Genomic DNA, 11,197 nt, shown 5'->3' with positions numbered 1-11,197 from the left:
CCTCTTAGATCTGCTCCATGATATAACTCAACTGTTAATGAACATTTGAGATATTAGAACAAAAGTTTTGTCTAATGTTATTTATTTCTTTTGTTGAGGAATAGTTCCAATATTCTAAAATGGAGAAAAATATAATAATTCTTTTAAATAAAGTTTAATTAATGAAGCATATGTTTTTGTTAGCACATTTTATCCAGCACTAAATAATTATAACAGCTTAATAAATTAATGTTTCAGTCATTCCTGAGTGATTGGGAGATAAAAAGCGTGTGCATGCAAAAGTTCCCAAAGGTGAATAGCCATGTTAGAGTAACTTAGATATGGTTAAGTCATTTTTACCTTAGTCTCTGAGTACTAATTCTTCACATTTTGTTTTAAAAATTGCACTGAAGTTAATAATAATTATTTTTGAAATGGTTAATGCCACTCACTCATGTATACTTTTGTTAAGCTAGGTCATATCTTACCACTTTCCTACCATTCATCCCACTTCACTCACAGTGGTTTCTTTTTTTTTTTAATTGTTCTATTATAGTTGTCTCATTTCCCCCACATTGCTCTCTCCTCCCCACTACTTGCTCTTGTCTCAGCTTCTTTGTATTTTCTGTTTCGTCTACACAGAGATTTCCACACTCATTTCCAATTGCTGGTTCCATGTTACCTACTCTTGGAGGCTGTAGAGGACTGCCATGGACTACTTTATAAAATAGTCACTCCCATCCATGGATTATTTTTTATCCTGAATCTGCTCTGTTCCTCATAGTCATCATCAATGTTAAACTTTTGAATTCACTTATTCACCTGTTCATCTATTTCCCTCAACTTGAACAGAGTGTGCTATTGAGCATTAGTTTTTTGGGTTTTTTTAAAGATTTTATTTATTTATTTTTAGAGAGGGGAGGGAGGGAGGGAGAGAGAGAGAGAGAGAGAGAGACATCAATGTGCAGTTGCTGGGGGTTATGGCCTGCAACCCAGGAATGTACCCTGGCTGGTAATCGAACCTGGGACACTTTGGTTCCCAGCCCACACTCAATCCACTGAGCTACGCCAGCCAGGTGAGCATTAGTTTAATCTGGTTCTTTCACTAGAAATCAAGCTTTGAGACTTGATTTAAAAATAATTTTAATGTGCACTGAAACAATTCCAGAAATTTCAAACTGTATGGGTGGAAATGAGCTCCAGAAACTCTGTACACTTCAAGGGGAGAATACTGACCAATATCCACTAGAAAAAGACCCCAACTTTTTACAGAAATTTAGTAGTCTCAACAAACTTTCTATACTAACACTAACCAGTTCTTCCTCTTTCAAAATCCTTCAAACTCTTTGTCTGCACACTTGCAGTCAACCAGCAATCGACAAAGGTAACTAAAGACAACTTAAAACATCTCCCCCACTTCCAGAAAAAATCTTAATAAAGAGTTAGCTAATCATACAATGACTTAGTGTTAGTTCATGTTACTCAGTAAACTTAATCTCTTTTTAACAACTTGAACTCCACTGAAATGAAAGGTACTAAAGAGGTTTCCTTTGTTGCAAGTGTATGAGCTTTGTTAATTTTGTGTGGGACAGTTTTGTGTTTGGTATGATTCAGAAGTGATACTGAAGAATAACAAATAAGAAAAAATGCATTCAAGTAGTTGGAACAAAGCCCCAAGGAAAACTGAAAAATTGAGTTATGTCCGGAGGAAGAAAATCACATCACATAAAGAAATACCTTGAGAATTCCGGTGAGGATAGAGGCATAGGTAAACACCTCTCACCTCCTTAAACAACTGCAGAAAAAATTACAACTGGACTACAAGGCAAATATCACCAAGGATAGTCAGAAAATCAAGCTACATGGAAGTCCAACCACCAAGGACTTATAGAAGCCGCATTAACCCAAATGGATAAGAAGGGCAGAGATGTGGAGATGCACAGACAGGTGCAGAGATGCGGAATGGGTGGTCGCAAATCTACATGGAGTGAGTATAAATTGGGAGGGATACCTCAGGAGTGAGAAATCCCAACAGCAGACCAGACGACCAAGCCCAGTGCTCCAGCCCTAGGAAGGTAAGTCCCCATAAGTTCTGGCTGTAAAAACCAGTGGGGGTTAGGGCAGTGGAAGAAACTGCAGGATTCTTAGGAGGCTCCTCTTAAAGGGCATGCAACAGACTTAAGACTTTCACTCCCTCTGGGATTCAGCACCAGGGCAACAGCTGGAAGGGCATAAGTGGCATATGGGGAGACAGTGAAGTGACTGTCACTCTCATTCTTTGTCATCAGCTGGATAGAGAGGATTTAAACCACTAGAATGGCAAAAATCACTAAATAGAAAAAGTTTGATTACTGAGTGACTGTATTATCACCCATAAAACAACTAATTGAACAACCTGCATGACCTTGGCAGTGAAATATTAGAGTTTGCTTGTGTGGCACCTAGTATTATTTATACTAACTAATATGGAAACTTTCCCATAAGTCAGTCTATATGCTGTTAGAAGTAAATCAGTAGTGGGAGGCTATATATTGAGAAAAACTGACAGACTATTCTAACACAATTTAATATCAAAATTGTTTACTTGTGAATCCTCCTCCAATCTCAAAATCATAACTGAAATGGCTAGCACAAATAAAATTAGCATAGGATTTGGAGACAGAAAACATTTTGAATGTTTTGAATTCCATTCCAACAAGCTTTTTGATACTGGGCAAGTTAACTAATTAAATGTTCTGAGCTTTCAACTGGGGAGCTAATGCCTATCTCACAAAATTATATACTTATTAAACCAAAACATAGCACAGTGCCTTAGAGAGAATAGATATTCAAAAATTTAGTTTCCTTTACTTTCCATTTCATTTTCTACCTACCTTTTATTTGTTCCTCTATATTGTCACTTTTTTCTATATGACTATGGGAAACTTATTAATATATTGGTTTGTATTTATAGTGACTGTACTACTGAATAGTGAGTACCTTGAGATGAATGATGTCATCTCATTTAGGTCTGTATTCTCCGAATTTGGTCAAATGTTGATTATGTTGAAAAACTAAACATTTTTTAGATGTGACACTAAAGCACAAGCAAGCAAAGAAAGAATAAAGAAATTGTAGGGGAGTAAAATGAAGGGTGGGGAGTGGTGGTGGCTGGGGTGGGGGCATTGTTGCGGGGGCAATGGAGACAACTGTCGCTGAACAACAATAAAAAATAATAAATTTTTATTAAATTGAAAAAAAAGAAATTGTATTTTACCAAAATATAAAATGTTATGCATTGAAGGACATTATTAAGAATGTGAAAAGACCACCCACATAATGAGAAAAAACATCATTGTTCACATATCTGATAAACAACTAGTATCCAGAATATATAAAGGACATTTACTACTCAATATTAAAAACATAAATAGCCCACCTTAAGTATGGTCAAGATATTTGACTAGACATTTTTCCAAATAAGATGCACTAACCTCCAATAAGTACAGGAAAAAAAAGGCACAGCATTTGTAGTCATTAGAAAAATTCAAATTAAAAACAGAATAAGATACGGATTTACACCTGGTAGAATGGCTGTGAAAAAAGAAATCAGAAAGAACACATTTTGGAGAGGTTGTGGACAAGTAACCTCAATACTTTGCTGGTAGGAATTAAAACTGGTGCTGCCAAGAGAGAAAACAGTTTGGCTGTTCTCAAAAAGTTAAACATAGCGTTATCATGTGGTCCAGCAATTTCACTTCTAGGTATACTCCCAAAGAATTGAAAACATTTGTTTAGACAAAAACTTGTATATTAGTATTCATAGCAGCATTATTGGAAGTTACTAAAAAGTTAAAAGACCCCATTATTCATAAACTATTGAATCAAAGGTGGTATATCCATACAATGGAATATTATTCAGCCATAAAAAAGGAACATAGTACCAAAACATGTTATGACATTGAAGCACCTCAAAAACATGTTAAGTGAAAGAAGCCAGACATTAAAGGACAAATATTGTATGATGTCACTTTCATGAAATATCTAGAATAAATAAACCAATAAAATGTGATTATTTATTGATAAGGGATTGGGGAAAGGAGAAATTGGAGTAATAACTAAGATATATGGGGTTTGTTTTTGTGGTGATGGGAATGTTCTGGAATAAGATATTTGTGATGGTTGAAAACATTGGGAATGTGAAAAAAAACACTGGACACTTAAAATGGTGGATTTTATGTTATGTTAATTATATCTCAGTAAAAATATTGCAAAGAAAATAAATTAAATTGAACCCTTTTTTTCATATCACATACAAAAATGCATTTAGAATGTAAACCCAAGTGTAAAAGCTGAATCTCTAAGACTCTTAGGATAAAATATAAGTGTAAATCTTTGTAAACTTTGGTTGGGCAAAGCCTTTACATACAACACTACCAGTACAAACAGTAAAAGAAAAGTAGGTATATTGAATTCCATTCATTAAAATATTTGTATGTCAGAGAGCACCTTCTAGAAAATGAGTTAATCCCCACAGACAACAAAACATGCAATGCTTATTACATATGTTTTTGTATTAGACAGGAAGGACTACATCATGTTGTAGGGGCAAAGTCCTATGATTTAACACAACAACCAGTTATCCTACTTCTGCTACTGCTTGGGCATCTCAGGTCATCCAGGAAAGCAGCGGTCTCTCTGCATGCGTGCATTCAAATACCAGGCCGAGAGAGGCTTTGCCACTTCTAGCTTCAGCCTCTGGCACACGCATCCCCTTTAGTTACCGTGGCAGAGGGAGAGGCAATAAACAGTTGTGCACTGGCTTTCCTATACATCAACCCAGCAATGACAAACATCATTCCTTCTCCAGCCCATTATATAGAACCAGTTTATGGTTATACCTGCCTACAAGCGGGCAAGGAAATGGGTAGAGCAGCACCTGTAGTGTTTGAGCACCACTATTTTTGTTCCAAATGACGTCATTTTTTATTAATGTGTTAAAATAGTAATACTTATTTATCTCTTGACATGGGCTAGACATCATATTCAGCTTTGTGTATATGTCATCTCACTTAACCTTTAGGACCCTCCTATGAAAGATATACAATATTATGATGCTTCTCTTCCTAGGTGACACACTCAAGTTTGGAGAGATTAAAGACCTTGAGCAAGTTCGCCTTGTGACAAATGACAGAACCAGAATTTGAGGGCCGCTCACGTGACTACGCGGCTCAAACTTGTAACAACTGCTCTGGGCTGCATTGATAAAAGTTAATTCTGCTGGGTGCTTAGGGGTCAGAGATGCCTACACAGAGGAAAGAATGGATCCATCCCCTTAGTTCTAAAATAAGGAAAAGAATGCCCCCAAATACCCCTAGGCCAAGTCTGTAGTGGTAAGAAAAATGGGTATATTTTGTTTTTAAAAATTCCTATGGAGATATCTAGGCTTTTAAGAAATATTTAGGTATGAGGAAGCTTGCATGAGGTCCTACATCACCTGAACCAGAAATTTTAGTGAGTTTTCATTCTTGTCACCTAACTTGGCTGTAGCACTGCTGATATGATGAGTGGAAGCTCTTTCCTCTAAGCTTCCATCACCTCCCTGATCCCCCGCATTTCTTCATAAGCACTCTCAGCTGAGATACATACAAACATTACCCTCTGATATCTCCAGTCAGGCTCAAAATTAGGAGGGCCAATCTGGGATCAGGAGCCTCCTGAGATATCCGCTCATGTGATACTAAGTGTTTCCCCTAAGAATTGCTGTGTGAAAAGGTAGTTGTCTCTACCTTGATATTTGCAAGAGCACAAGCCCAAGTTATGTTCCACGACAGAAAGCTCTACAGGTAGGGAAGGAGTTTCTTCACCATGATGCTTTCCTGGATGTGGACTTCTCTCTACAACCTATGTATGAAGGTTTTCCATACTCCTTCCTTTGTAGCCTCATTTGTCTGTTCCTAGGACAAAGGTAAATATCAAGAAATATATAATCATAGCCATTTAGAATGGGAAGGGGTACTAAAAGAGCCAACAGTTTTTATTTTGCAAATGAGGAAGATAAAGCCCAGAGAGAATAAATGGTTAGATCATAGACACCCTGTTAGCTACTTGTCTTGTTACTCCCAGTCCACGGCTCTTTCCACTCTACTATGCTGCTCTATAGCATATGGATTTCCATGCTCACTGCAGTCAGAGGTCTTATATAAGTGATTGGGTGATGGTTAGATTCCACAGGGAGATTGCACCTCCTAATTTTTTATTTAGAATGAACCATCATGAGTAGTGCAAATACCATCTCTCTTTCTCAATTTCAGAGATCCTAGGACTTTCAACATCTATTTGAGGGTCTCAAATGTAAAGCCATTTTCTTTAGGAATATCAAAGTTTGAACAGTCATTATTGTTAGCTAAATATCTTTTGGTAACCAAGAAGAGATGAACTAGTCTGTGAAAGTAATGGCCTAGATTACCTGATTTTGGTTATGCACTTTCATACGCTTACTCAGAGGGCCCTGGTATAGACCCAAAGTGTTTATGAGGTTTCTGTGTCAAGCAGCTAACAGTTCACTAGAATGAATCTTGCATGAATCAATCCTGGTGGATACACAAAGACAAAAAGAACTACAAATAATTCTTAAACTTTTTCAATAATCGTATTATGAATGATAATGTGGGCAACATTTATCTCACTTATTTCTATATTCCTGGCACCTAGAACCATGCCTAACACACAGTAAAAAAAATAATCATAATAAAATAAAATACATAAAATGTTAGTATCTTTTATGCTTGTCACAGAGAACTTTTATATTCATTGTCACATCAGAGCAAGATAGCAGTCAATGAGGGAACTAGAGGATCTTGGGGAAAGAAGGAGAAGGGTTAAGTCAAGGAACATGTATAAAGGAACAATGGACAAGGAAAATGGGGAGGGAGGATTTAATGGGGGACAGGTCAGGGAAGAGCAATGGAGGGAAATGGGGATGACTGTAATTAAACAATAAAAAAATAGAAATAAATAAAATAAAATAAATTTAAAAAGATCCCACCAACTGGCAGACCTACACCCAGCTGATTATAAATAGAAGTAGGATTAAAACTGGCCTTGTGTTTATAGTACATTCCTACCCACACCACACCACCTGTGAACTGCTGGATCAAAGGAGCAGTTTTGTGTGCTTCCGTACCTACAAACAGTATAGATAAGAAATTTAGTCAATATATTGGCCAGTCTCAAACATCAATACAATACAGAAATTAACCTTTTCTAAAAAGAAATTTAACCAGATTCATGTTTATGCATTTGGATCAACTCTGGCAAGCAGAGACACATAAGAATTGATAAACCAGCCTCAGGAAGAAGTAACTTCATTGTCAGTAGGGTGTTCTGGTATATTCTGGGTACTTTTATGGTCATTGTGTAACACTTTCTACATACTTTTATTATAGCACTAAACACTTTGGGAGGTTAATTTGCATACCTCTTTGTCTCTACCCTGTTATAAAGTCAGGAATCATGTAACATCAGTTCCTGGCACAGAGCTGGTTTATGTGCAAAACTAGCTGGAGGAAAATGAGGCGAGTGAGCTAACATTCCATGTACCAGGCATCACATTAGTAGGCTCCACATGACATTTAATTTCATCTTTTCAGCTCTGGATAATAACACATTGGTTAGTGCATGAACTGAGTATTTCATAGACAATGACAGAGATTCACAGAGTTTAAGTAGTGTTCCCAAGGTTGCATTCCATCTAAATTGCCAGTCAGTGAGTGACACATTTGTACAACTGAAAAAAAAAAGTATATTCTTGTTAGTAATGGTCACCTTGGGCTCTTCTTCTAAATGACTGTAGTATACCTATAACCTGACACATTTTTTTCTTTCTTTAAGGGTTCAATTTGTATCTCTCTTGTTTCTACCAATTACCTTTTCACATTACACCCTAATTGAGATTTTGATTGTGCCATGTATTTTACCAACCAGTAATACCTATCTGCTTAAATTGCCTATTTACACAATTGTGTTTACCACTTCATGCTTTTATCCATCATGTTTCTCCTGCCTGGTAAAATAGTAGCTGTGGTAACAGTAGTCTTGGTGAGTGAGAAAGAAAAGTGTGGGTGTCCCTAAAGCAGGGCTCCAAATCACTGTGTGTCTTCAGCTATTATTAACAAGCTGGTGAGGCATCGCTGAGAAATGGGAAATGCATTTGACAGGACTTGTCAGCATCATATACCAATGACCAATTAAATGTTTCTTATATTTTACTTTCTGTTCATTAAGCTTTTTATGTACATCTTAGACAAAGGTACTTGCAAGATGTGGCAAGTAGTGAAAAAAGTTCTCTGTGGCTCTATGTAATAGAATATACCACACAGCAAGCAAGCTGGATTGTGTCCCAGAGTTGTAATATGTTAGCCAAAGTTAACAGGGACATTCCAGTGTCCTTCTGTACCTCTTCTAGATAAACGACCTCATTCAACCCAATCCAAACCACTGTTTAGTCCGACTACTTGCACACGGCTCTTGATCTTGACAGGAAGCTGACATATGTGACCAAGAGACACGGTTGACACTTCAATATTCATGATAATCATCAACTAACATTATTTTGTGTGGGCTCGTTTTTTCATAGGTGTTTCTCATGGTGATTCCCAAACAACTTTCATGGAGAACATTTCAGAGGTGACTGAGTTCATTCTTGCGGGGTTAACAGATGCCCTAGAGATGCAGATCCCCCTCTTCATAATCTTCTCCCTCATCTATCTCATCACACTGATTGGAAACCTGGGGAAGATCATGTTGATTCTGTTGGACTCTCGACTCCACACTCCCATGTACTTTTTTCTCAGTAACCTCTCCCTGGTGGACTGTGTTTATGCCTCAGCTGTCACTCCCAAGGTAATAGTGGGGTTTCTCACAGGAGATAAGATGATATCATACAATGCATGTGCTACCCAGATGTTTTTCTTTGCAGCTTTTGCCACTATTGAAAGTTTCCTCCTGGCCTCAATGGCCTTTGACCGCCACGTGGCGATATGTAATTCCCTGTATTATGCCACCACCATGACAAGCACTGTGTGTGCCTTACTGGTCACTGGACCCTACATCTGCGGACTCTTGGAATCTTCCATCCATGTTGCCCTCACTTTCCACCTCTCCTTCTGTCATTCCAATGTTGTTAATCACTTTTTCTGTGACATTCCCCCACTGCTGGCTCTTTCTTGCTCTGACATCAACACAAACGAGATTGTGCTCCTCACGCTGGCAGCATTCAATGTCTTTTTCACTCTCTTGGTTATCTTGAGCTCTTACCTGTTCATTTTCATTGCTATTCTGAGGATGCGATCAACTGATGGACAGAAGAAAGCCTTCTCCACCTGTGCGTCCCACTTAGCCACTGTTTCCATTTTCTATGGGACAATCATCTTCATGTACTTACAGCCAAGTTCTAGTCATTCCATGGACACAGACAAAATGGCATCTGTGTTTTACACCATGATCATCCCCATGCTGAACCCAGCAGTTTACAGCCTAAGAAACAAAGAGGTCAAGAGTGCATTCAAGAAGGTGGTTGGAAAAGCAAAGTCTTTATTGGGTTCAGCCTACTAACTGGAAATAGCTTGCAAAGCACTGAAACTTTTAATAGGCTTTAGTGTCTATAAGTATTTTTTTAACTTTAATTATTTTTTGTCTTTTTTTTTTAAGAGAAGTAAGCCTTTATTTCCCTATTTAATAAATAAAGTTGGCTGTGCTGGTAATTATTTCTTGTCTTTAACTTTTCTGAGCAGTTCTCTCCAAATGAGGCCGGATCTATTCATGCTTTGGGACTATAACTAGGTAGGAGAAATTTTGGAGGTCTTTTTCCAGAAATACAATGTTACTTCTTTCTTAAGATCAAGATTACAATCCTAGATACTATAGAATCCCACACTATACCACTCTATTGGTCTAAAGTCTAAATTGCTTTGTAGGTAAACCTCATAAGTATATGATACCACAGTTACATTTTTAGTTACTAAAATTCAGAATAATTCCATAATTTTTTTTAAAATTATTTATTTATTTATTTGTTTATTTATTTATTGAGAGAAGGGAAGGGAAGAAGAAAGAGAGGGAGAGAAACATCAATGTGTTGTTGCCTCTCACACACCCCCTATTGGGGACCTGGCCCACAACCCAGGCATGTGCCCTGACTGAGAATTGAACTGGTGACCCTTTGATTTGCAGTGAGCCACACCAGCTAGGGCCATGATTCTTGCATATAGCATAAAGGCTTGGTTCTCTGACATTCATGCTCTTAAGGATTTTGAGAGTGTTGAAATGTAGAATCTTAGGATCTAATTCCAAATAATCTAACTTAGTATACTTCTGGCGGAGGCTGGAAATTTGTATAATGTTCACTCATTAGCCATGTATACCTGAATCTTGAGTTGAGATAGCAAGAATGCCACTGGTGAGTTTGAGGATACCATATAAGCAAAATGTATTTGGTTCCTCAATTTCAGAGAGAAAAACACAGTTCAGAAGGCGAAAATATATCCATATTTATTTCTCACCTGAGTTCTAAAAGATAAAGTTCATATAAGAGAGGCTGAGTGGGGAGGACTGCCTGTGTGCTTAAACTTCCCCTTATTTCAGATGGGGTTGTTGTACAGATAACACTTTGAGAACTGTCACCTTAGAACAGTGGTTCAAAAGCATCATTACAAGACCAACAGCATCAGTATCACCTAGAATTTTTCATAAATGTCTGTTATAGGAACGCCGCCACCCAGACCTACAGAATCAGAAACTCTAGGAGTACAGCCCTACTATTTGTGCTTTAAGCAGACCTCCTGGTGATTCTAAAGCACTGAGAACCACTGGATTCATGCAACCTAGAACCACTAGCCTAAAGCAATGCTTCCTTCCCAGTTCAGTTCAACTAGCAATTGTTTGACCCTATACCATGCTGTAGTGGGCATAAAGGTATTAAAATTTTTTAAAATCTCTTTTATCAAGGACCACTAGTCTTCTCAGCATAACACAGTTATCTTTGTTATGAAAGCATCAGAAAGACTGAGGGAGACATGAAAAAGCTGAAATAATATTGACCTAGCATTTTCCTTAAAACTGTTTAAATCTCCTTTCATATTGATATTCTGAGGACTCCCCATCACTCACCACAATTTTAAGTAGGAGCACATTAAGCCACATAGGCTTTTGAGGCCACCACAGGTAAATAAAGGGATCA

At 37.6% G+C, this 11,197-nt stretch overlaps 1 protein-coding gene across 1 annotated transcript; it reads left to right on the top strand.

Moving 5' to 3' along the window:
• Nucleotides 1-5,698: 5,698 nt before the first annotated feature.
• LOC114500222 (olfactory receptor 5B12-like) lies at nt 5,699-9,944 on the top strand. Its single transcript, XM_028516856.2, has 2 exons — nt 5,699-5,926; nt 8,597-9,944. Exon 2 carries the CDS (start codon nt 8,629-8,631, stop codon nt 9,571-9,573), a length of 945 nt encoding a protein of 314 aa, XP_028372657.1. The 5' UTR covers nt 5,699-5,926; nt 8,597-8,628; the 3' UTR covers nt 9,574-9,944.
• The last annotated feature ends 1,253 nt before the right edge of the window (nt 9,945-11,197 follow it).

This window comes from Phyllostomus discolor, chromosome 6, assembly GCF_004126475.2.
Source record: "Phyllostomus discolor isolate MPI-MPIP mPhyDis1 chromosome 6, mPhyDis1.pri.v3, whole genome shotgun sequence".
NCBI classification, from domain to species: Eukaryota; Metazoa; Chordata; class Mammalia; order Chiroptera; family Phyllostomidae; genus Phyllostomus; species Phyllostomus discolor.
The sequence above is the reverse complement of the archived record's forward strand: the minus strand, read 5'-3'. Positions and strand labels throughout refer to the sequence as shown.